General features: G+C 32.8%; 2 protein-coding genes across 5 annotated transcripts; one reads left to right on the forward strand and one right to left on the reverse strand.

The window, feature by feature from the left end:
- Positions 1-117: 117 nt before the first annotated feature.
- Positions 118-22,321, reverse strand: bib (MIP channel family protein big brain). The gene is made up of 5 exons (XM_015331345.2): positions 21,994-22,321; positions 17,700-18,552; positions 16,142-16,268; positions 3,431-3,638; positions 118-2,443 (listed from the first exon to the last, which is right to left on the reverse strand). The coding sequence occupies exons 2-5, from the start codon at positions 18,004-18,006 to the stop codon at positions 1,286-1,288; spliced, it is 1,800 nt and encodes a 599-aa protein (XP_015186831.2). The 5' UTR covers positions 18,007-18,552; positions 21,994-22,321; the 3' UTR covers positions 118-1,285.
- On the forward strand, positions 20,645-27,976 carry Gli (carboxyl ester lipase-like protein Gli). Of its 4 annotated transcripts, none has more exons than XM_015331348.2 (14): positions 20,646-21,389; positions 22,341-22,641; positions 22,891-23,180; positions 23,251-23,380; positions 23,456-23,609; positions 23,687-23,864; positions 23,933-24,339; positions 24,430-24,620; positions 24,709-24,895; positions 24,968-25,073; positions 25,150-25,345; positions 25,434-25,549; positions 25,811-25,839; positions 26,027-26,212. In XM_015331348.2, the coding sequence occupies exons 2-14, from the start codon at positions 22,360-22,362 to the stop codon at positions 26,059-26,061; spliced, it is 2,301 nt and encodes a 766-aa protein (XP_015186834.1). In that variant the 5' UTR covers positions 20,646-21,389; positions 22,341-22,359; the 3' UTR covers positions 26,062-26,212. The 4 variants fall into 4 exon arrangements, with proteins under 4 accessions (XP_015186832.1, XP_015186834.1, XP_015186836.1 ...); XM_015331350.2 differs by having other exon boundaries at positions 20,648-21,389; positions 25,434-25,559; positions 26,027-26,118; XM_015331346.2 differs by lacking the exon at positions 25,811-25,839 and having other exon boundaries at positions 20,645-21,389; positions 26,027-27,976.
- Positions 27,977-27,995: the final 19 nt, after the last annotated feature.

Genomic DNA, 27,995 nt, shown 5'->3' on the forward strand with positions numbered 1-27,995 from the left:
AAGAAAGTAATGGGAATGTAATGGGAATATAATGGGATAATATTGTCATATTGAAAACATATGTATGATAATTTCCAATTTCCCCTGATTCTTAAAATGATAAATAACATATGTATATTTGTCTTGCAGCTAATTTATTGTCATTTTTAATATATTATGCGTAAATACGTACACATAATTATATAACAATGTTGTAAAGTATATATATATATATATATATACCTAGGTACATAAAAAATAATAAATACAAATGACATATATGTACAATTATCGTAATTAAAATGACTTCACTTATATATAATATGTATCGGTGGTAATAGTAAAAAAGATGGCTACTTATAATTAATAGTAAAAATTCATGACGATTAATCTATTTATTCTTATATAATATTTGTTATTAGGTTTGCGTTTTTACATTTTATTCAAGTCCGTTTATTCTTATATTTCACTTATAAAGATTCTTCTTTCTTTCTTTCACGAAATGCGTAAGAAATGTTTGAAAAATCAGTCTTATCATAACGATTCATTGTTTTGATTAGGATTGATTAAAATCGCTTTTATATATATATATAGTTCAAGTTAACTTAATATAATTATATTTACACATAAACATTAGTTGTTCTAAAAATTGATATGAACGACATACAGTCGCGACAAAAATCGGATAGGTATCTACGATTATATAACATTTTGAAATGAGTTCTATTTTTTCGTGAATACTATCAACATTTTTTCATTCACACCGTATGAAACTTCGTAATGGAATATTTTTCATTGTTACATTTTTAAATAATTACGATATTAACGAATTATTTGAGAAATATTTACACATATTACGCATTCAATAGATATTGTTATAATATGTTTGTTGAACAAAATATGTTTCTTGAATTTTTCATCAAAGATCTTAATAAAAAATTATTACCCCGTAAATTTATATCAGTAAAATGTTGATTATAATATTCTGGAAAAGCAGAACAATTGTACAGAAAACACGGAATAGAAAATCGAATACAATCACATTTTATATACACAAATTTCTAATTAGAACACAGTACGATTCTATGATTATTCGTAATCAATAGATCGATTATTAATTTTAACAAACAAATTGTAAAGAATATTTTTGAATGATCGACGATCAGTAACGCTATCGCATAAACCGTACGGACCTATTTTTTATATTCGTAAGTGAGCGAATACGTTTATGCTATAAAATAGCACGTTCAGCTCGTAAATTCCAATAGGCTCGATCCGGTACAGAAATGCTAGCGGTTATGGAAGATCAATAAAGAGGATTAGGCGAATTCCTTTGGAAATTAGATTGTTGATTCTGACTTTGCTGAAGAGGTCCTGCAGGACTGGGTCTACCTCCATCGCGATACTGAGGTGGTCCAGGTGGTCCACTAGATGGTCCAGATGGGCCAGGAACTTTACCATAATTTCCCCTGGTCGAACCTTGATAACTACCATAAGCCGAGTCATCGCTGCGTCTTGATACATGACCGTACATACTTTCTGGTCTCCTAGAATTAGTTGCATTATCAGAATTGGTTGAAAGTGTGCCATTAGGATGTTGTTGCGGTTGCTGGGATTGTTGTTGTTGTTGTTGCTGTTGTTGCTGCTGTTGTTGTTGCTGTTGTTGATGGCCTTGAGTAGAGGATTGACCACTCTGTCCAGATTGATGAGAGCTTTGGCTACTCGGTGGTGGTGCAGGAGTTCTAGCATATATACTAGATCCTGTAGACATACCATAAATTCCATTCTCCCGCGTACTCAGACTCGTCGATATTCCTCTTATGCCATAGATACTCTGCGTACATTGTTGCAATTGATTCTGCATGTTTTGATTGGTACTGTTATGATTTTGGGATGATTGATTAGGACCGGCTGTTGGTTGTTGATTATCTCTCGGTGGATTTTGAGACGAAGATTGTCCTATTCTCATTGGATAAAGACTTTGAGCTGGTACAAGTGGACCTGGCTTGGGTATCATCAAACCATCTCGTGGACCGGAAGTTGATTTAGCGTAAACGCTTTGTGAACGATTCAGATTCGCTCTTGTCAAAGGTGGGGATTTGCAATAGAGTGACTTGGTGCCACCGTAGATCGATTCGACGCGTTCCAATGCTGAAGGTGGTGCACTATAGATCGATGATGATGCACCAGCAACTGGACGATAAGTAGCATAAGCTCCTGGAAACTTTGGTCCACTTGGTTTGTCTAAATCATCGTAAGGATCTTCGTCCGATCTCATTGAAGAATTATCACCGTCATCTATTTCACGAGACTCTTTCGATCTTTTGGTACTAAGAACGAATTCGTAAAACAAAGTTGCTAAGACACTACCCAACATCGGACCAATCCAATAAACCCAGTGATACTCCCAACGATTCATTACAAAAGCAGGTCCCAAAGCACGGGCTGGATTCACAAAAGGACTCTGTAATTAAAATGGAAAAGATTATGAAAGTTATTAAAATATTACGAATAATATCTTTTGAAATATAAATTGGAAAGTATTCATTTCAAGTGAATTGGTTAAGATTAGAAAAGAAATAACTTGGAAATATTTAATCTAAAAAGAAATACATTTAACAATTAGATTGTACTGGTAATAAAATGTCTGGTTTGCATTGGGTTAACATTTCAGTAAATTTTAAGTTATAAAACAAAAAGATCGGAAGCTTTGAAATGTAACACTATTTTCTTTCTTTTTCTCTTAAACCGAAGGTTGGTATTTAATATGTGCACGGTAGTTTCGGTATTCCTTGGATCGAGGTTCATTGTACACTCGTTCCGAAGCAGGTGGTACCGAGATCAAGTTCTCTTCGTCTTTCTCTGTTACTCCTGTAACAGTCGCGGCAGGTGTTATCCACAGACGCGGACGTTTCATTCCGATTCGAAAGACGTTAGGAGAGAAATTTTGGATAGACTGGTTACGGAAGGAAAAGAGAAAAAATGTCCTATTTTCAAAACCGTTGCTGCATCCACGTGGCACACTTTACAATATTTTCCAAGTTATTTCTTTTTTCATTTACTCGATCAATATTTTGAAATATTTCACGTCAGTATATTGTAAAGCAAATTGACAGTATACATGAATATTTTGTTCAATATAAATAATTATTTGTCAGTATTTTAATTCAATTTACAGTAGAGCTAATTAAACAAAAGTACTTGATTGACGTATTCACTGAGCTTTCGAATATGCATGAGCCTAGTGCATCATACACTAGAGATAAATGATTTCCAGCAACCCTTATACATATTATTAATTTACCATTTACCTTTTTTTAAATGAAAATATCCTAAAAAATTTTAACTGACGATGACGATTTGAACAATTTCTCTCTTTACCATTTATGAAATATATACTTATTATCGATAATATCTTACTCGTATTAAAAAAGAAAGAAATATTATTTACCGAAACAAGAGATGCAGCTGTATATGCGGCACCCAAAACACCCGTTGACATCGAGGAGATTCCAAAGGATAAAGTTCTTGCCGTTTCTGCAGAAAAATGGGCCAGAATGATAAGAACCGAAAGTGCCATTTCTACTGAAAGTTTTTCAATAGCACCGTTGATACGTCCAGACGATGTTAACGTTTGTGTATTCGAAGGCGTCGTAATTCTGAAATCAAATTAATTTTGACTCATTAGCATATCGATTATATTTGTTTATTAACAAGCAGGAAAATTTATTGGAAAATAAAATAATTGTATAACTAGTATCGATCCAATTCCATAATTGTTCAATGCTCACATATGGCATCTATGTTAGTCAAGAGTTATGATAGTATGTACGAGTTACATGTACGCTGTATAATATACGATGATTTTTCCATTGATAATACAGAACGCGTTAGACCCTCTCGTAAAAGCCTCCTGCTGATGTAAATCCGTCCCAATGGTATAATGTTTATATTAGCTGGTGCATCTTCTAGCCCCTAGTTTTTATCCTATGTCCATTCTCATTCTTTCTATCTTTCTCATTTTACCATCCTGCCGCGTGAAAAACCCGTCAATTTTCTCAGCCTATATAATCATACGGGGTCACAACGATGTGACCTTTGCATTTCACCCTTTGGATGCGTTCATTGAGATTCATGCATATATTTATGTTAAATTCCTTATTCTTCTTTTCTTTTGAGTATCTACTGTCTTTTCTTTATTCCAATTTTATTGTGAAACTTTTAATTTTATTATAAAGGGTTTATTAACGAAAAGAACCATTGTATTTTTCAATGATATAGATTAGTTTTTCTTAGTTTTGATTTTGACCTTTTTATCATATCTTGATAGATTCATCTAAGCAATATGTGACAAACTCTTAAAAGTCTCCACACCATTGACGATAAATCTCTAACTAAATAGCTACTTTTACTCGAAAGCAAGTATCCGTGCAACCCCTCATTCTAATCTTATGTTAGTCGCGTGCAGTATTCTAACATTTTCTTCCTCCCTTATTCTCGTCGTGCATGCTAATGAAAAATGTCCCCTTCAAAGGGTCTTTCCATCTCTCTCTTTCTCTCTCTCTCTCTCTCTCTCTCTCTCTCCTCATCGAATTGATGAAACGAGAAATGCAGATCATGACCGCACAATTGGGATCAACTGCATAAACGTAGTTGTAGTAGTTCTATACAAACGAGTGAATGAGAGAAATAGGGGGGTGGAAGTGGGAGTGAACGAGAAAAAGAGGAGAAGCTTTCGAAGATCGTTTTTTTTTTCTCTCATCGACTTGCGTGCCCCTACGTGATAAGCGGATTTCTCAGATTTTTTGTTCTAGTTTGTTTTGTTTCTTTTTATCCCCTATCTTTTCGTTTTTTTTTTTTGACACACGAGCAACACTGCAACACAAATTTTTTCCCATGCGAGTTTATTACACATGATGAAATTTCATGGAAGAAGGATTAGTTCCTCTTGTACCTTTCTTTTTTTTTCTTCTTCTTCTTTTCATTTACTTTAGTTATTGTTTGTTTTCTGAAAGAATTCCATGAGGAAGAGAAAGAAGAGATGAAAATGGGATTTATCATTAGTGTTATTTTATCTTGACAGTATTAACTTAATTCCGTATTATTTCATTTGTTGTCATAGAATTTCTATTGTATCATAGTAAAAATTATTTTCGATATAATAAACGGATTTGATGTAACCGTTTGCGTCAAGACGATAAAATTTTATTCCAGCCAACAAATTCTTTTGATTGCAGGTGGAAGCATTTGATAAGTTAAACAATATAATTTATTCTAAAGGAGTGTCCTACCTTTTGTTTAAATTTCTTTGGGTCACGTTTGAAGACAAAAACTTTGACGATAGTGATTAAGGAAAAATGTTAATAAATAATAATGTACACACAATATAGGTTTTAAGAAAAATTTTCAATTTTATACTTGGTTGCGTGACAGACTACGCGAGTCGTGAGTTGAGCAACCCTACTTTAAAGTATTTTTTTTATGCATTTTACTAAAAACAAAAAAAAAGTAAAGAAAAGAAACTTAAATGTGTGCATGAAAAAGAAAATTGAACTGGGTCAAACACAGTGAGTCGAAAGTAATCGTTATGCAAGTGATTAATAACTTCGAAGTATTCGCACACATATCGTGCTCGTGTTATACATATAATTTGAATGTTTCTATACGTGCATATGTAAATATGTATTCCATATATGGTTTAAAAAGAAAAGAGAGAGAGAGAGAGAAAAAGTAACTGAAAGAAAATTTGATATATGCACAGAAATGCAAATACGTAAATATGTATTTACGTATTCGTGAGATGATAAGTATCGTCATATCGCGGAACTATAATAACAGTGGCCCTTTAATTTCTCGTTCACTTAGAAAGCTCTAGTCGACTCTGTTCCATTTTTGTCGCTTTCGAGGAGCCTATTTTTATCCGCAGACATAAAGAGAATGCTTTTTTACCTGCCTAGTACATACCCTGCGGCCAACATCATAGACTGAGGTCTTTCATTCTCATCCATTCTTTTTACAAAGTATATGTGCTATATGCAGGTAATATGTACTTTCATACACATATGTGGTGGATGAGTAAAGATATTTTTTAAGAGTTGTGTTAAAAAGTACGGTTTATTTAGAAAAATTGTATCCTTAATTCAAATTGTTTATAAATATTGTTGAATTATTAGGGAAAAAGGATAACATTTGTTTCTCACCAAAAATTATTTCTATATATATTAGTTTAATATATTGAAATAGTCAAGAAATATTGTTCATATCGTAGATAAAGTTTGGAAATTTGTATTCTATTACTGTCCATTCTTCTGAAGCGTGAATTTTTCTAATTTAAAAAGAAGGGAAAGAGTGGTTGATGAAATCGGATCCACCGAAGCGACATTGCAAAGACAGGAAGTTTAATCTTCCATGCACTTGACACAGGAGACCCTGTGAACGTGAAATTTAGACTCACCCTTTTCCCTAATAACCACCACAACTGTAATGTTAACCGAGACAATGGCCGAGCTAATTTCGATCCATTCCAACAACAACTATACGATAAAAATCATTGAGCGTAACCCCCCCCCCGTCCTCCTCCTCCCACCTGTAATAGACTATTCCAAAGACTCATTACTGAAGAAAAACTTGTACACTGTGGTGCATCATCTTATCGACGAATTATGTGTCGTTCCCACGCGAAATTATATGTCCGCCATTGTGAATACCGAACGGTAGAGTGGACACGAAAGATTGTCGATAAGTGTTTGCAAACTAAAGAAGACTAAGTTTGACAAACTTTTAAAATCGCGTGTTTCCCATTGGATACATGTAGAGAAACGATAGAGAAGTGTCGATAAATATTAAAATTTGAAGGGCGTGGGTAAGCATCGAACCGAAACGCACAGTTCCTTTCTTTACTTTTTTCGGTCCATCTACGTGTAATAAATCGAGAAGAGGAAACTTAATCTTGCGTGCACTTGACTCGAGAGGAGTTGGATGCAAGCACTTGGCTCGTGTACAACCTGTGCACTATTTTCGCGATTCACACGAAGGGTGAATCTACCCCTCTCTTGAATAACCCCCGAAGGACGCCCCATGCGTACCGTTTTAAATAAATTTCAATCGCGATACCACAGTCGTCGTTCTTCTCACCCAACTACTATTACTCTTTCAAGTTTAACGAGCTATTGATACTCCCGTTTCATTTACTAGACCGCATGGATCACATTGATATGAGATTCGTTGAACCCTCGTCTATCTGTTCTGTCAACGACGAACGACGATGACGATGATACGAGAGAAGAGGGGGTTGTTGCATTTCAAACGTGACCAGATCGAAAGCACACGTGTTTAAGCACACGTTTACTATGAGAATATAGACCTTAGTATGTATGTATGTATGTATGTATGTAAATTTATGCAATGGTTCAAAAATATTCGGACACTACACTATGACTCAATTTTTAGCTTCATATTTTGATTATTATTTTTAGCGATAGCTCATTTATCAAACTTGTTAAACATAAAAGTGCTTCAATAAAATATAAATGTAATATTACAGTACTGTAGGGTAAAAATCGGCAGAGTCAGCATAATGTTGAAATACTTCATTTCGTTATATAGAGTTGGATAAATTTTGTTCATGATCTATGTGTGTGCATGTGTGTATGTATGTATACGGTCAGTATTATAAAATTTTTCTCTTCGGGATGATGGGAAAGTTCCGTTCGTCCAGCAGCTTTGTGAGAAAGTTCAGATGCTGAAGGTCGAAGGGCCGAGCAGAAAATTGGCTTTTATGCTCCATCGAAACGGGGCCGGTGAGTGTTTCAACGAAGAACATTCGTAGGACTTGTCGTTTACTTTTACATGTAATTATGTTAGAGAGAGCGAGACTAATTTTTAATCATTTTTAGGACTCGTAACATAATTTTATGTTTTGTATTACTCGACGATTCGAGAAAGAGTAAGTATAAAGAACGCTCAAGTTTCGGGTTCGCTCGAATCTTAAGATACCAAGAATGCTTAGGCCTCACATTCCATAGCGATTAGCATCCTGAGAACCCAACGGTCAGCATTCGAAATAAAATAGTGGTCACAGATTGAAATAAGATTTCCAAATATTCATAAACAACCGGAATACCTGAAGATGAAAAAAAAAAGTTAGTCGTAGAATAATATCCGAATATGTTTCATAATCGTAGTAACTTTTGTTCAAGTAAAAGTAAAAGAAAAGGTGTTAAAATGTTTTGCTAGAATCTTAGTGTGCATTATGGCATACGAGCCCAAGCACGAAAAGGGAAATTACATAATTCGTAGTAGATGCGCAGAAGGTAAGATTGCGGGCGATCGAGTAAACGGTGTCGTGGGAAACAAGCATCCCACATCCTCTCGGGACTCGGGTTTATATTCGACTGTGAAATCATCGAAGAATAAGGCACCAGCAGCATTTTTCTACTTTAAAAAATTTTTTTTTCTCTTTTTCCTCCTTTTCACATCACGTAGAACTGACCTTCGTGAGAGTTAGCTACAAAGGCTAACCGTTTTCTGCTTTTCTTCTTTCCAGGAACTTGCGTGTTTTTCAGAATAAGATACTTATCAAGGTTTTTGGGTAGAGACTAACTAAAATTCCAACAGAAAAAAAATGGACAAAATAAATAAAAAAGGAATCCTGAGAGTGAGTAAGAAAGTATAATAAAGGAAAAAGGATAGAAAGGTAAATAAAATAAGAAGAAAAGAAAAAAAGAAGTGGTTTCTGACAATGCACACATACACACAGGATTTCTTTTTCAAGGATCGAGCAGGATTACAGGGAGAATCGAAAACCCACCCTCTTTTAGTGAATGAGAAGTAATAAAGAAGGAGGTGAAAAGAGAGACGGGACAGGAAGTGCGTACGCTTTTCTACTACCACGTTAAAGTTCGTTTCTACAGGGACTAGTAGTCGTGTATGCCCACTTTGATTGTCTGCCGTTGTTCTTTCTATGAGAGATTTATATTTGCGTTTCGTTTTAAGAAGGAGGAAAAGAAAAATAAAAAGAAGAAAGAGAGCAATGAAAATTGAAAGTTCTCATAGGAACAATCAGAGTGATTTATCCGGTCGTATGTTATGGGAAGCATCATTGAAAGAAAAAGCATTACTACTATGAGATTTAAAGTATTATAGATAATGATAATAATATCATTTCATCCGATAATTAATAACAAAATAATTGATTAATGTGTTTGACAAAATCTAAATAAAAAAAAATATATCTACAATGATTGAAATATGTACATATGGGGTCTTTAACCGTTGGGTCGATTCATAGAAATAACGAACGGACTAGTATCGAGATTCCAGGTACATACGGTTGGTCTAGGACCATCCTCCTAGATTCCACCTTATATAGATCCTGTATAAATCTTATACCGGCGTATCTATAGTGTTCTCCCTCAGCTTCTCCTTCTCTTTCTCCTTCTAATTGTACTTCTTTTTCTTCCCCTTCGTCCTATAGGAGAAACACGTGCCGGCCACATGTTGCACAAAAGGAATCCTCCGTGGTCCTTTCGAGTTGTACGTATCCGTAAGTCGCCGTTACAAAGGAACTTTAGTTCCCTATAAAATGATTTTCTTTTCGAACCAAGCCAGGGATTCACCAACACGGCAGATGTTTTTCCGTTTTCTATCGTCATACAAGAATACGACGATGACAACGATGACGTCTAACGACTGACACGTTTTATAAGGTAGGAGGGATGGGGGAGATAATCTTTAAGAAGAAAAGACATTTCACTAATCTTTTCTTCATTTTTCAAGATTACTCATTGTCCTTTGGTGATAAAATTTTATTCTACTTTTTTTTCTTTAATTTCTTTTTTTCTTTATCAACTTGTTACAATCACGTCACGTCATGAGGCTTGTAATAATTTGACCACAAAGTGTGAAGCAAGAATATAAGAAGAATCTAATATATACGCTTGTATTTAATAGAGCAACAACCCTATAAGCAAAGGAACGGGAGGATGAATCTTGAGAGAACGAACACGTGGTTGCAACCATCTGTTGGCATCCTGTTCGGTTTAATTTAACTTGAATTGACCCTTTCCAAAGTAAGGATCAAAGGTAATATAACATCTTTCTCATTAAACATTATACATTTTATGCAGTAATGTCTTTTTATCAAGATTCGTGCACGACCTTTATAAATGAAGGAACAAATTTAGTTTATAAATGGAGTGTTTATTTTCTCATAAGATTTTAAGTGGTTTAGAAAAACGTTCTGTATACTTAAATCGTTCGATGGATAGTAGTCAGTCCATCGTCAGTTTTTTTTTTCTGTCCTAAGTGTAAAAACTAACGAAGGGCCACATGTTTCGTGATACTTTTTTCCATCCCTTTCTTTTTCTTTATCTCTCTCTTTTTTTTCCTTTTTTTTCCTTTTATTTTTCAAATTTATTTTTACCCAAAGTATGGACCGCGAGAAAGAGAACGCGAGAACTCATGTAAAATATTACACTTAATATTGTAGTCGTTGAAATACTGTTACCGGAATATCGTTGCGGAGCCTTTGCCGCCTCGTAAAAGGACGGAATCGCGTGTGCCATGAGAGTACGGTGCTTTGTGAACATCCCGTAAAAGGTGTTTTCAAGGTAGGTAAAGCATTTTCACTGAAACGATTCTACCTGACCCACCTGGCTTTTACGTCAGACATATTTCGAATGATCGTTTCCAAGAGAATTCTGATTTCACGAGAGAGAGAGAGAGAGAGAGCGAGGGAGTAAAAAAGTACACGATTTTTATTGTTCTATTAGTTCTAAACGTTTTTATAAAATAATATATGTAGAATGGTGAAAAAAGGGAGCTCGATATTTTCATGGTATCCACTGAACCAGTGAAAATTATTTAACATGGATTCTAAGATCAAAACTATTGCCGTTAATTAATTTTGATTATTTATGAATGTTCGATATCGTGAACAAGTCTTTCAGTAATATATTGAATTTTTTCTTACCACCCTATGTATACGTATTTAAACATTTATGAAGAGTATTCGTAAATATAGAATGTATGTTTGCTCGATAGAAATTTGGAAAGAAATTGGGCGTATCATTCGTCTGAAGAAAAACATGGATTAAGAAGTCAATATCGGTGAGCTTTCAAGATAAGGTAGATATTGCTCCCATTTCCTTCCCCCAAATCTCGCTCCCTTTCCAATGCTATCTTTTTTTTCTTCTTCTTTTATACGTGGTAATATCAAAGTACTCTATTTATAAGAAGAAAGTTATATAAGATAGTCTGATACTTTGGTCATTCCTATAGAAATGGAATCGTAACTGTTGAAGATAAAAAATTTGACGTATGTAGAATTTCTTTTGGTGATACTACAAAATTTATATTTCTTTTCTTTTGTCAATTAATCGTGTCGTTATTGAAACGATAAAAATTCACTTTGTGCCATGCGAAATAAATGATACAAATAATAAAGGGGGGGGGGAAAAAAATCAAATAAAATGAGTATTTGGTATCAGGATTATTATTTTTTTTGTATTATGTATGTATATCTCGAGGTTTTTGACTTTTCTAAAACGTGAAAGACCCGTGTCAAAAATATTTCACATCCGAGGACATCCGGTTGGCCACGCGCACTGCGTGTGTCTTAAAACTGACGTCATTACACACCTGCTTCCTCACAGCTGTTTCCTTCGTGTGTTCGTGGTGGCAAACCCTCTTCGATAAATGGATTTCTTTTCTATCTTTTACCAATTGTTACGAATGCAACTATATGTCTGTTTTTCAAATTATTATAATTTCTCAAATTAATAGAAAATACAAAAAAAAAAAGAAAAAAATACACTTTGAAATTCTTCTTACGCGAAATTATTTATAAAAAATTCAATATCCATACATTTACCGGATTAGAAACGTACTGAATTTAAAATCGTAAAACGCGATGGGGTAAAATTCATCCAACGTTCAAGAGAAGTACCTTGTACGTGTTTCAACGTTTGAAAAGAGGAAAAAAGGAAAAAAAAAACCAGAACGATGGGATGCATCCAATCTTTCTCTCTCTTTCTCTGGGTTGGGGGAAAAGTGTTAGCTTCGTTTTGGAAACGAAACGAAGAAGAAAAATGTAGAAGGGAAAAAAAAAGAAAATATTCTACGAGAACTAGATCATTGGTAATGTTTTGAGTATGCACATATATCGAATAAAAAGGAAATAATGATAAAAGGATAATGGAAAAATCCTGTTAGTTCATTAAATGAAGAAGTGACAGTAAATTTTTCACGGACACTTAGAGAGACCCATATACATATATATTTTCATATACCACCACATGCGGTTTTTCTACTCTCTCTCTCTCTCTCTCTCTCTCTCTTTCTCTCTACTACCTTCCTATATTTCTATCCATCTTTTTCTTTCTACGTTATCCTATTTCCCTGGAGTATCAGTTTGATTTGCGATTTATCTGGCTATTTTTTATATTTATACCCTTTGCGTTAGGTGGAACTGACCCAAAAAACGATTCCGCAAAAAAAAGAGAGAAAGAGATAGCAATTGAAACGGGAGTTTCACAATAGGGGTTGCGTATACTTATCCCTACCCCTTATCGAGAAACGATACGAACTGTGTTTTACACAGACCTAAGCCTCTGTTGGCTGACAGAGTTGTAACAGATGCAACTTATATTTTCTCTGTCTTTCTTTCTGACTCTCACACGTTATCCATATCTTCCTGGTTTCATCCCTCTCACTCTCTCTCTCTCTCTCTCTCTCTCTTTCTATTTCTCACAGTAGGTAGGATAGTTTTTTTTACATAAGGGTGAAACATCCCCTGAGACATCTTCCCTTGGACGAAGGGAGGACGAGTTTTGTGGCTGGTTCGGTTAACTAGAGTATTGTTAGATTATTATTTCGGTACATATCGCGCACTTGTTACCTCTTTGTGCGGTCATATGGTGATGCTAAGGATGACTGACTGGGCCTCCTTCATTTTTCAACGTTGTAGCCAAACGTATTTCAAAATGCCAAATGAGATATTACTACGATTGAGATTATCAGGATTCTTTTCAATCAACGATCATATCTTCTTTGACTTGATATTTAAACAAAATTGGATCACTGTAGATCATTGTAGATGTAAAAATGCATCTTTCTTTTTATTGAGTTTTGATCGAGAACAATTTTCTTATATCGTTTGCAATCATTTTTATAGATCTGATCTTGACAAGTAAATAGCGTACTCTTTTATCAATTTTTTTTTCTTTTTTTTTTTTTTTAATAGAATGTGGTTTAGAATTTAATGGAGGGATAATAGCAATGGGGTAGAATCTATAATAGTAGTAGTAGTAGAGGGGTACTTCCACCTTACTACTAGAGATATCGATGAAATTTAAGTCGGGTACTCGACGAATGTACGAGTGGGGTCCGTTCCCCAAGTGTGATCATCGACGATACGTGCAATCGAGATATGTATGGATGATCCGAGGTGATGTGAAACAGGTACAATAATAATACCAATGGAATACGATATTTTAAATTTTAAATTACATTAAACATTCTCATATAACGCGAGTTCCAATTAATTTTAAGTTTAAAGCAACGATGCTATTACATTGGCAAGAAAGTAATTTCGGCTTGCACCAATAGCTTTATATTTATTTCGTTATTCTTTTGTTAATGTTAGAATATTTGTCTTTTGAGGTTTGGTAGTTGAAACAAATTTCGTGTAATTTTAAATAAACGTAAAAATAAACAATTGAGTTTTATTTCACACTAGAAAATTGAAATTACTTTCTTGCCAACTCAATATATTATATTATAATAAAGACTGTCACAACATAAAAGGGTTTACTGCAAAACTTAAGCGTAGTTGGAACGAATTAAAGAGAATAAAATAAATATAATCGAAAGAAAAGAAAGAAGAAGTAAAAAGAATAAAAAGATAGTCGGTATCGATGTGGACAATGATCTTAAAGTATGGTTATGGAACATCTGCTCTTGGATCACGGCATGTCCTCTTTCGAACGAGCCGATCTTTCGATCGCATCCTGAAGCTTGTCCCAAGCATAAGCATTCATTATCCTCGCCTTTACCATAACAGCCAACGCATACTCTCTCCTCCCTACGTATACTTCAGCTTGTCGACCTCCTCCTCCTCCTCCTCCTCCTCCTCCTCCTCCTCCTCCTCCTACTTCTTCTCCTTCTTCTCCTTCTACTTCTACGTGATCTTTTTTGGTCCACGAAACATCTGCGGCAGCTGCGAGGCGGTGGCCCAGCACAGGACTCTCCTTCGAGTCGGGGCAGGTGCTCACCTTCGAGAGCTTCTCCCTCGCCTGCCAATTACGCGTGCCTTTTTCAGCCTCTCTTATATATCCATCCTTTTTCACTCCTACGTACTGCTGCTGCTGTTGCTGTTGCTGTTGCTGCTCCTTTCTCTTCAATCTCTTTCTTTCATTCTCTCTCAGTCTGTCCGTCTGTCTTTCTATCTGTTCTTCCTGTTCCTCATCGTCCTCGAAAAAGGGCTGCTCGTTCAACTCAATTCGTTTCTTCTCTTCCTTCATTTTGGGTCCAGTGATGTATCTTTTTCTTTCTCTCTCTCTCTCTGTCTCTCTCTCTTTCTCTGTGTTTCTTCCTTTATATTTTTTTGTTCACTGTTAAGTCTCCAGGCAAAATCGAGGCACGTGCACCCATGGTGTGCGCACGCTTAAGCTATGGGCCATATTCGATATCTTTAGCAACGTTGAAAGAGAACACGACGCGCGTTCTCCCGCCGTCTGCACCAAGAAATCGACGGATTCCTCCGCCTTCTTATTCGAATGTTATGCGTGTGTGTGTGTGTGTTCTTGTAAGGTTTATATTTATATGTATCATGGATCAAGCAATCTTTTCTCTCTTCCTTGTTCTTCTTTTTTATTTTTCTATCGTGAACACGTGCCCTTACAATTTTATCCTTCTAAAATTCATGACACACGTTTAGTCTCTTTTTCTTTTCTTTGTTTCATCTTGGAATTTGTCATAATTTTCGATTGAAACTTTGAACATTCTTTCCTTTTTTTTTTCTTTTTTTACATATTTTTCATATATTTATGTAGGTTGTTACGTTTAACCATTTGGTTACATTTGACGTATCAGTAAATTATGCATTTGTTTGGGCAAAGAAGCCCAACGAACAACGTTGGGCTCATTGAAACTGAGACGAGATTTAACTAGTTCATTCTGGTTTATTTCAAAGTAATAAATAATTGTTATATTATTATTATTATTATTATTATTATTAATTGGCATTAGAAACTCGAAAGTTCATTGCCGCAAATACCAAATCCCGATAGTGTTCCGTCCCTGAGCGCGACCCCTCTATTCGCTGTCTTCGTAGCCGACTTTCTTTAAGATTTATATTATTATAATATTTAATATTATATTTAATATTAATTTATAAATTATTATAATATTTCAAAGTAATTTTTAAATAAATGTGTATCTACAGGGTTAAAACAGAAAGAAAAATTCCAATTTAAATTACTGCATTATCTACGTATATTTTATGGACTTTATCTTAAGTAGAAATTTGTTAATTTATCGAAGATTAATTTGTTTAATTTACGAGTAATTTTGAAAAGAAACTTTGAAACTATTTAAGGAGCCAATTAATAATAAACGATAACATAAAGTTTGTCTACCAAATGTAGAGAACTGGAGGAATATAAGTTACAGTCCAATATATGATTAAAAAAAAAAAAAAAGAAAAAGAATTGGGGAGAGAGAAAGGAAAGAATGAAAAGAATAAAAATAGGATGAAGGTATTAGCAACGAAGTCGCGTTTCGTTTTGCTCGTAAGATTCGACACAAAGAAGAGAGAGGGAGAGAGAGAGAGAGAGAGAGAGAGAGGAAAAGAGGGAGATTCGCGCGTGAAACCTGCTCGTGCAAAAGACGCCAGTCGGCTGTGGCAGGGGCCTGTCTTTCTCGAAGAAAAGGCAGAGGAGTTTTGGGGGGTTCAACCACATGCCTCCGTGTGCTTCTCGGATTCCATATCTAGCAGCTGCCCCCTTGTCGCAGTGCATCTCATTCTTTACGGAAGTTCTCTTATCAATTTTGTGAAAGATCAAAATTGTCAAGAAACTCGTATTTATCGTTTGAAAAATTATATATAAATTATTCTTGTTGAGATAGTTTTTAATTTGAGATAAAAAAAATGATAACTTACGTATAGAGCGTTGCAGCTCCTGCTATACCTCCGCCACATTGAGCTGCTATGTAAAGTGCTGCACGTAACGGTGAGATACGTCGAAGAAAGAAAAATGATAACGATACAGCTGGATTTATGTGTGATCCTGTAAATAACAAACAAACAAAAAAATACGATTATGTGAAAGGAAAAATTGGAATGATATTTATAGATTATAAATCGGCAAATTTGCTACCAAGAAGATATAAATATATTTTTTATATTTATTTATATTTATAATTGTATTTATATTATAAATTCAAAAAGAGGATAAAGCAAGAGTGTAGAAAGAACTTAATGTACACGCGTGTATTTAATAGAGCAACCCTATGGGCCAAAGAACGGGAGGATGGTTCTTGAGAGAACGAACACGTGGTTGCAACCATCTGTTGGCATCCTGTTCAGTTTAGTTTAACTTGCGTCGACCCTTTCCAAAGCAAGGATCTCTTTCTTTTTCTTTCGTATTCAAGATCGACACTGTCGGTAGACATCTATCAATAAAGAGGGAGAGAGAAAGATAGTTTCTACCTAAAACATGCTCCGATTCGGGGGAGCCTTCAATTCGAGAATACAAAACTGGTGCCCCTTGAAGCATCAAGTCTTTTAACTGGCTTTGTGCTTCGATCGTTATTCCACCGTTTAAAATAAACAAATCTTTAATATAAACTTAGATCGAGATCAAAGAACGCATTCATAAATAATCAAGTTTTTGTTTCGATCACTGGTTCATTTATCGTTCAGTATGGTACAAACGAATTTTGACTAGAGCTTTAAAAAATAATTTAAACATTCTCACGCGTTCCTGTTTATCACATCTTTCAGCTTGTCTTCTCACATTGCTTTGGTTTATATCTATAAACAAGGGACACCTCTAACCGAACCGTATATACATTCTCGTTCGCGTTACTCAAGTTTTTTTTTATCATACAATTATATATAATTACATATAATATTTAAATAAGAGATAATTTGATCGTACAGATAAATAGATTGAAAAAACAAAGTAACATAAAATATAGAAGACAGATAGAAATGTTTTGTTAAATTAGAATGAAATAAGGATTTGGAAAAGTAACATAAACTGTGAAATCGTTCATTAATTAATTTCTTTGAAGCTAAGATAGACACTGACCCGCCGTCTTTCAGTATTTCTAATGACACACAACCACAAATAAACCATTGAAAAACTCGTGCTCGTTTATCGTTTACGAGTGAGTAAAGAAACGTAAATTGAATGTGCCCACATGCCTTCGAATGAACGAGTTACGCGTAAGTATCTACATATGTATCTATGTATATATATATACTGGGTTTGCTATGTAACCGGTTAACGAGCTAATCGAGAGAGGAGGAACTGCGAGGGCCGACCACAAGTGCCTCTAAAACGAGGGCTAAAGAATCTATTCGCGAAACTAGTTGTTTTTATGTTTCAAATAGACAAAGATAAATATATGTATACTTTAAAATCCTTTCACTAATTCACTCCTTTTGGTTTTTTTCTTAAAAAAAAAAAGAAATACTCTTAAAAAAATCTTACCGCTAACATGGCCGAAGATGAAATAGATTGCCGAAACAACGAAACCGGAAGCAATTGCAGTCGCAAGGATGGATAGGCCGCTTCCGGATACCGCAGTAGATGAAGCTGCACCGGATACAGCAAATACGAACAAAAAAGTAGCCACGCACTCTACTAAAACCGCCTTCCAAAGTTCCAAACTTCGCGCCTCGGTCGACATTGGTATCCTTTTGTATGCATCGACATTATTATCTCTAATATTCGAAAGTCTCGTTAAAATGTTAACGATGTGAGCGTCCACTTCACGAGGCAACGATTCCGTCGTCATTTTTCTTATTTTCTTCAATTTCTCAAACAAATGTTCAATTAAACAATATTTCAATTTTCTTCCTTGATTTTTGTCGTCTGTGTCTTTTCAAAACGTTCTCATGATCAATTCATAAAGACACAATTTATTTGTTTCTTAATTCTTTAATTTATCTTTCACGATGACGGACCAATCTTTAAATGTTTCACTAAAAATTGATTATACTACTGCCGGGGTTTTTGTTCATATTATTTGCATATAAATTGGTATTACTCGAAACGCGATTATCACTATATATCTTTGTATACTTATGCGAAAACTTGTATACACTCGTGTATTCTCTTTTCAGTTAAAAGATGGGATCTTTTTAGAGGAATAGAGAGAAAGGTAGCCGATGTTACCACAACGGGAACGTGTTCTCGAATGACAAGCCGATCCCGCTCTGGAAGAACAAGTGGGCGCTAGAGTATGTGAGCACCCCCACTGCACCGCCCCCACCCTTCTGCCATATACTCGCATGATCACCGGTGCATCTGCTGGCTGCGGCTTGCATTCGGCTATATTTTTCTAAAGAAATTCGAACATTTTCATAATGGGTATCTTTCTCTTTTTGTTCTCTTAGTTTCTTTCTTCTTCAACCTTAATAATTATATATTTTTATTATTTTTACAATTGTTCCTAACAATTTGTAAAATGTTTAATTAGAATTAATAATCATTAAATAATGTTTATGTCAGAAATTTGTATAAGATTTTATTGTGGTATAAAAATCCTACTTTAATTTGATTTAATATGTTAAATTAATGAAATATTATTTAAATGAACATCTTTTACTGGACTCTGAGTACATCCTATTCCCACGAGTTCAAAGAGCATTTTAATGTCCAAGTTCTCACAAAAAAGAAGGATGTACGGACGATGAGACAGGAACAAGGAATATAATGGTACCCATTTGGATCAACTTTGTACCGAATGAGGATGAACCTCTGCGGTCACGTGTGTGCAATTTGAAAATTCGTGACATAGATCTTCTTCCCAGAAATCATCTTGTCCGGTATCTTGTATACAAAATGAATGAATAAAGAATAAGAATGGCCAATGATTTGCATGTTGAAAAGAGAATGAAACTTTTCAAGTCTTCAGAAACTATTGTTCAATTTTAAATTACAAGTTTGCTTGTCAAAATATCAAATATAAATTTAGTTTTTAAATTGTACAAGTTTCAAAGATAAATTTTCAATTTTAATATTTAAATATCGTTAGAAAAATATCGCATGATTTTCATTTTGAATTTTAGATTGTAAGAGTTTGATATTAGAAAAGAAAAGAAATTAAACAAAATCAAAACGACCCCGTTGTTTCGAGCGTGACGATTTTTATGTTGAAAGAAAGAATGATAGTGCGCGTGTACTCGCCTAATTAAAGCTATTCAGTCATTTTTGCTTTCGACTGTACCTAACATATACATCCAAGCCGGGACTGCGATGGCAATAAATTTTCCAATTACTGTAAATTGAAGAACTTACCACGTTGTTAAAGAGTATAGATATAAAAAGCATTTCTTTTACATGATACAAATTACGTGTAATTATATTTGATACTTTTAGAATTTGGTTTCACATTTTCCTACTAACAAAGAGAATTTAATTATCTGCTAATTTTGTATATATAAAAAAAAAACCAAAAACTGACTAATTATTATATGTTACTTAACGGTTGAACTATTTTGTGACAGTTAATTAATAAATAATTTACTTTGGAAGAGAAAGTCCTATTATATTAAATTAAATTAAATTATATAAATAATATTACATGTGATAGTATAACTAAAGTAAATTACGACCCTCTAAGTGCTGTCATTTTATTTTATTTTAAAAATTTGATCATAAAACTATGAATTACAAAGATATTAGTTTCCATTGAAATGATCTACTTTATACATTTTAATTAAGGTTTTAATTTAATAATGAATAAACTTCATTATGTATAATAATAGGTCAACAATCTCTCTTAAGAAAACGAATCAATATCACATAGTACTCGATTAAATGCTTCATATTTAAGAAGACTGTACTGTTAATTACACGCTCAACCCTTTCTCTTCCGACGTTATGACGAAGTTAAAAAGTGTTCGCTTCTTTTAACTTGCCATTAAATTCAACGAGCCTTTACCAATGCATTCTACAAGAAATTAGAATAAAAATATAATAAACATTATGGGATTATTTTTGTACAATTAGATGTAAAAATTGTTTAAAAATTCTTTCATTATTTATGGGATGAATTAAAATAAAATAAGATTTAAAAAAAGCATGTGTGCAGATCATACAAATTATAATAGAAGTAAAACCTTTAAAAAAGCAAGTTTCAAGAGAATGAGACGAGTGCATAATTATCAGAAGTAGAATTATTTATTATCTAATATTAATATAATATTATTTTGTCCTTTTTTTCTAGTTATTTATTTAATAATTATAAAAAAAATGCGCGCCTGTAGAAATGCAACCCTCCCGACACAGTTTGAAAATGTTGCTTGCGAGCGCCATCTACTGGGACGGAATTTTTTTTCAGTCAAAACTGTTTATACACGTATGTATGACGGGTTGCCTATCTTTCGGGCAGAAAAAAAATTCCGTCCCAACAGATGTCGCTCGCAAGCAACATTTTCAAAGTGTGTCTGGAGGGTTGCATTCATACAGGCGTAATATTTTTATAAATAATGATACCAATTTAAATTAAATGCTGCAGTGTTTCGTGTTTTCAAATTATTTTCATTCTAAAGAAGTTTTCACTTCAAAAATAATTTTATTTGTGATATAATGATTTTTTGAATAATATATAACATATCTTTTATATTGTGAAAAGTCTTTTACAATAATTATAACTGAAAAACTATTATGAAAGATTAATAAAACAAAAATTGTATTGATCAAATCTAACAGGAAACGTATGAGTGTATGTATACTCATGCTTCGTATTATATATCTTGCGATTATTATCAATCGATTATTATTATCGGTATCTAATCAATGACATGAGAGTTCTATGGCATCGTGTGTCATAAAAAAGGGAATGCATTCTATTAAATGATTGTTCGTGCACAATTAATACTTCCTACGGACGTTCCAAGCAACGATTTACCTATCCACAAACTGAATTATTTATGTATATATATATTCGAGATTATGAAACTATTATGAATGTGTATTTGTGTAGAAAAATATTTCTGGTAAATGAATGCGTAGGTGACTATTCATTCTCGAGAAGTCAGTGACGCTTTGATCGTCGGACGCGTCATTTCTCATCAAACGTTCAACGAGAAACATTTCATTTTTGCATTCTACAAGTGAAAATACAAAATTTTTATACAGTACATTATTTTTGACATGTATATACATATTTAGGTAAGTATATAAAAAAAATACATATATATATATATATATATATATACATAAAGAATTAATAATTAAATAAAAAGTTAAAGTTTTGATTCAAAAGTGGTATTTAAATATATAGTGGCATTTAATATATATATATATATATATATATATAGAAGTACTGTAAATTGTTAATGATTAATTTCTCATTAATTAAACATTACATATTATAACTTGAATAATCTTATATTATTATTGAAAGTCTGTGTAGAACATTTTAAATATCTAAATAATTATAAATTACTACTGGAGTTAAAATAAATTATATTTTTAATTGATATTTATTTAGGTTAAATATATTGAGGAAAGTAATGTTTAAATAATTAATTATTAAAAACATTAAATGTACTTTTACATTATAAAATTGATCCAGAGAGTCTTAAAAAATTCATTATATTTAAAAGTTATTGAGATTTCTTTTTGAATTTTAATTTTTTATTAAAAACATTGACAATTCTTGTATGTCAATTGTCTTCTGTTGTATCTCGACTAACGATTATATCGTATTATTACCTATCGAAGTTGTCACAAATATTTTAATATAATTAAAAACAAAAGGAAATATATTTACGTGACGTCCTGTTGAGCAATTGCGATTCCCTTATATACTTCTATACCTTTTCCTTTCCCTTTCCCTTTCTTTTGTTCGACGAGAACGAGAGTTCTTTGTAAAAGATGTGCGCATGCGCGAGCGTATGCACGTGACTCCTTTCTTTTTATTTACAAAACACACTTGTGAAGTACGTCACGAATGGCCATTTTTATAACGTGTGAGTAAGTGAGTTATGTATACAAATATATACTACTTACTACGGTCATTGAATGGATGGTGCGCGCACGCGCGCACCCACGAGTCATCAGCGCAACGACCACACCTGTAAGAATCGAGAGAAAATAGACGCTTTTACGTTTGTGTAGAAACGTGGAGAAGACAAAGATGGCCGCGTCGTTTAATCAGCACGCGTCAACCAGACACAACATTTTATTAATCGTTTACATTTGCTTATACATTGAAACGTGTCATCAAAACGTTCTCAGCGAAGAAAGAATATCCCAAGGTAGTAGATATTATAATCGCGATGGCGTCTATGTGCCACCAAATCCAGCCGGGTACCAGACCTATATCTACAAAGATAGGAGATATGGCTATCAACCCAGCTACCTGGATCCTATTTACAGAGGTCCAACCAGGGCTCCTGAGGATCGTTATCTTTATGGGGTGGGTCAATTATTATAATCCTTCGAAAGAGCATTTTTATGTTTTATTTCTCTTTTCCCTTTTAGATTTTGTATATTAAATTTATATTTGACGTTTTTCTTATATTTACAGTATATTGGTATGTCAAAATAAATAAGACAGTTTAAAATTGATATCAGCAGACTTTAACCAAATCCTATTGTTAAAAGTCACTTTAATGCAAATAGGACAGTGATATAACTTTAAGTAAAGCAGATTTAATGATTTTAGGACATGACACCTAGAGTACCACTGCCAGGAATACTCGGTGGATGGCGAAGCGATCTACAGGGAAAAGAAAGACGAGATTCAAGGAATTTAGAAACCGATGTTTTTGTTACTACTAATTATGGACAAGTTCAAGGATTTAAAGTTTATTTGTATGACGATCCAGATGCTCAACACAGGCCTTATAATGTTCAAGTTGAAAGAGTTACAAAAAATGTTAATGTGTTTCTGGGAATACCTTATGCTATGCCACCGATAAAAGAAGGTCGCTTTAAACCACCAAAATCTCATAGGTTTGTGTATATGGATGATATGTAATATTATATTATAAAGATAGATGCTTCAATTTTTAATTCGTTTTAGGGGATGGCAACTTTTACAAGCTGTCGATTGGGGTCCGGCATGTCCTCAACCTAGTTCGTATACTGGAGTTACAAAAGGAGTGCGTGATGTTGACGAAGACTGTTTATACTTAAATATTTTTTCACCTTATGTAAGTTTATTATATGATCTTTAGATTGATATATGAAGAGAGTATGAATTAATCGATGAACTTTCCTGGTTACAGATTGGTTCAGGACTTGCACAGCCCTATCCGGTAATGCTTTATATACATGGAGGTGAATTCACCCATGGTGCAAGTAATTTATTTCCAGCGCATATATTGGCAGCTTTCTATGACGTTGTAGTTGTATCTATAAATTACAGGTTGGGAGCACTTGGTAAGTTTATAATAAATATCTCATATTATTGGTCTTTTTATTCATATATTGTTTGTGTTTTTTTTTTATTGCTGTAGGATTTTTAAGTACTGGAGATGAAAATAGTCCAGGAAATTATGGTCTACTAGATCAGGCAATGGCATTACGATGGGTTTATGATAATATTGGTCATTTTAATGGTAATCCTGATTCTATAACATTGTTTGGACCTGGCGCTGGTGCAGCTAGTGCAGGTTTATTGATGGTAGCACCTAGGTAATTTTCATAACTATTAACTTTTCTTGTTATATAAAATTGTATTTCAATATTTGCTTTTATTATAGAACACGACATATGGTTTCAAAAGTTATTGCACAATCGGGCTCAGCGTTAGCCGATTGGGCAGTAATAATGGATAAATATAGAGCACAAAACACATCAAGAGTTTATGCAGAAATGCTTGGTTGTAGTATAGAGAGCAGCTGGAAATTAGTGCAATGTTTGAAAGATGGTCGTAATTTCTTTGAATTGGGAAACTCTGAATTAAAGCCACACGTAGGAATGTTTCCGTGGGCTCCTGTATTAGATATTAATTTTACAGTACCACGTGATAATTTATACATAGATTGGAAAGCTTCCGATTGGCGTTTCTTTGCAGAAACTCCTGAAGAAAGTATCAAAGCTGGAAAATTTAAAGAAGGTTTTGAATATATGGCAGGTGTTACTACTCAAGAAGCAGCTTATATTTTATGTAATTTACATTTTTATTTTGATTATATCAATGATCTGTCTCTCTTTTAAACGTTATTCATAATATTATTATATATGTATTAAATTTTAGATAACAATGAAACTTTGGCCAGAAACGATTATATAATAGATAAAGAATTGTTCGATCAAAAAGTTTGGGAATTAGTCCTACGTTATAATTACACTCTTAATCCACAAGGTGTTTATGAAGCTATAAAATACATGTATACGTATTGGCCAGATCCATTAAATGTCACACACATTCGTGATCAATATGTAAATGTATGTATCTAATAATAATAATTAGATTTAATTTTTGGTACATGTATGTGTGTCACTAATATGTTATTTTATTTGAATTATATTTCAGCTTTTATCTGATTTTCATTATGTTGCACCTTTTGATAAAATAGCTAAATTATTAGTAGAAAAACACGTGCCTACTTACTTGTATGTTTTAAATACGACTACAGAAGCCTTTAGACTGCCACACTGGAGACGAGTACCTCATGATACGGAATTACTTTGGCTAACTGGTGCACCTTTTATGGATGTTGGTACGTGTATGTATACGTAATCGTTAAATTATTTTTGTAATAGTATACTAATTCTAATTTTTTTAAATGTAGAATTTTTCCCTGAGAAATGGAGACTAAAAAGGGATATGTGGACTGATAGTGATCGTAATATGAGTCGATTCTTTTTGAAGGCATATTCTAATTTTGCACGATATGGGTACGTATATCCATTACTTTTCACAAAACAATGTACATGCATGTTTCGAAGTTAATTTTCTTATATACTGTTTCAGACATCCAACTCCTTCACAGATTTTGGGATTACACTTCGACGTTGCTAAATATGGTCAATTGAAATATCTAAATATTAACACAACATTCAACAGTTCAATTTTGATAAATTATCGTCAAACTGAAAGTGCATTTTGGTCAATGTATTTACCAACGGTTATCGGTAGACTTGTTCCAACGTATCCACCTGTTACTGAGGTACTTATAATAATTTAATAATATACAAAAATATCTCTATGTATGAAATTGCATATATATGTATATTATAAATTAATTTCAATTTTAGTACTGGTGGGAGCCTAAGCAACCTTTGCAAATTGCATTTTGGTCGATGTCAACTGCTTGTTTATTACTGATAGTAGTCTCAGTAGTTTGCTGTATGCTTTGGCGTAATGCCAAAAGGTAAGAAAAGGTAAACAGAACCTAATCCATGTGACTACATTTGACTGGGTGACGTAAACTCCATAGATTTGTAGTGCATGGGGTAATGGGTTCTGGTATTTATTAATTACACATTAACAATATACATATATCATTAAATATAATAATATTGTGCACAGTTTTATCAAATTCTTATGTACATATTTGAAATTATTATATTTCACTATTAATTGTATAATTCACATTATTAACACTATCCTTATTTACGATATGTTAATGCAGCAAAACATTAGCTGCCAGGATGTGTGCAGGTAATTTAAAAAATCTAAAATTGTGCATGACATTGTAAATTTGGTTTGCTTATGCATTGGTTTACATAGTATTAGTATTTATATCACTGTTGTAAAATAAATCTTTTTAGAATTAGTAAAATTAAGTTTTATAATATATATTAAAAGTGTGATATACATAAATTAAATTTACAATTTAATCTTACAGACAATCTGATCACTACTATAGCGGAGACATCTTGATGATACGAGAGGATGAACATTCATCGGAAGGAATTGAGAATTTGAATCGTGCTTCCAAAGAAAATATTTACGAGTATAGAGATTTACCGCCAAAAACAAGAGTACCACGACAAAATGAAACTAGATTACAAGAACGTTTAGCGCACAATAGAAAATTTAGTTCTACGCCATCGTTAAGAAGTAATTCAAATGTATCTTTAAAAGATATGCGATCGGAAGGATTTGTTACGAGTTCACCAAATGGTAAGCCTAAGCTCAATAAAGCTGCGAGTCAATCTACACTGCCTAAAAGTAAAAGTAAAACGCATTTGGTACAAGGTGTACCACAAACAGCCGTTTAACCAGATTAGTTTTGACAATATCGGTTTTAAACATATTATAATATGTTTAATCTTTGAATTCAAAATTCAGGATATTTACAAAATTCAAGAAATATTATTTGGAAATATGAAGACGCATGATGTGCCATAAGAACCTTCTCAAATGTAATAATAGCTAAAAGTGAATACTTTTGATAAAGGTTCTAACATCAAATTATGGTACTTGATAAGAATGATTGAAAATTTTATCAGATACGAGACATTCCTTAGAGAATCAAAAGATTAATTATAATCGTATTACCATTATTTAGTAAGATGCAGTATTTTATATACACTTTGCAGAAAAATATCATTATTTTGACTGCAATTTATCCGTCCACTATATTTTAGAAATGTAGAAAAATATATGTAGATTCTGGTACGATGTATATATCAAAAGGTACTTCAGCCTAATTATATGGACGTAATCATTTATGTCCAATAATAATTATTGAAATATTTCTATTTTGTAAAAAAAGATTATTGATTTTATAAAGAAATTTTATTCGTTATAGAACATAATAAAATTTATCATTTAAATATACCTCACATTAAGAAAGCAAACAGAAGATTGTACAAACTTTGGATAAAAAAACAATTTCTTCTAGTATATCAATCAAAGTTCATTAGAATTTTATTCGATACTAATAAGATTGGTGCCTTACGATATATAAAGATTTTTTTTTTTTTTTACTAGAGTTTACTTTTACCACTCAAATGAGATTTTTATTTGTAATATATATATATAATAGATTAAGCGTCAGATATATTTATATATACTGCAATATTGCAAACACGATGACTTTTATTCATCTTTCATTACATGTGCTATGTTTAAATTATATATTTTTTCATTTAATAGAAATAAGTATTAAAAAAAAGATACATATGATAATATATGTTGAATAATTTTGTATAGTATTCTTAGAGATATATTTCAAATGATTTTACTATTTAAAATAAGTTGATTATGTTAATTATTTAAAGAACAAGTAGTACACTTACCACGTACACATTTTGACTCAAGGTACCTATCACAAATGCATTATTTATATCATAGTTAATCTTATACGTTTAACAAAGATTTTTATTAAAATGTATACTGCCTTCGATGTAAAAGTGTAATGCATTCATTACACATACAAAAAAAGAAAACATAGATTACTAGATGATAGTCTATTCAAATAATTTTCATAAATATTTTATTTATATTTTTTAATTCAACAAATAACTTCATGATTAATATAATCATTATTTTACCATTAGCGATCTCATTACTATTGACATTACGTATTGTAATATTGATAAGTATATATTTACGTTGGAAGATTTTTCTTGTTGCCTATGAACAAAAGTATTAATAAGACATATATATATATATATATATATTTATGAACATGTTTTTCATTTTATTTTAATTTTGTATACTAGGATTGTTTCATAATTTATATACAAACAGATAGAAAAATATAAAATAGAATAAAAATGAAATGTAAAATAAGTAATACAATAAAAGAATGTCAAACAAATTGAATAAAATTGATAAAAACTAATAAGTTTTTTTACTGTACCGAA

Source organism: Polistes dominula, unplaced genomic scaffold (assembly GCF_049000335.1).
Source record: "Polistes dominula isolate Pdom_NZ unplaced genomic scaffold, Pdom_raw_medaka contig_18, whole genome shotgun sequence".
Classification (NCBI taxonomy): Eukaryota; Metazoa; Arthropoda; class Insecta; order Hymenoptera; family Vespidae; genus Polistes; species Polistes dominula.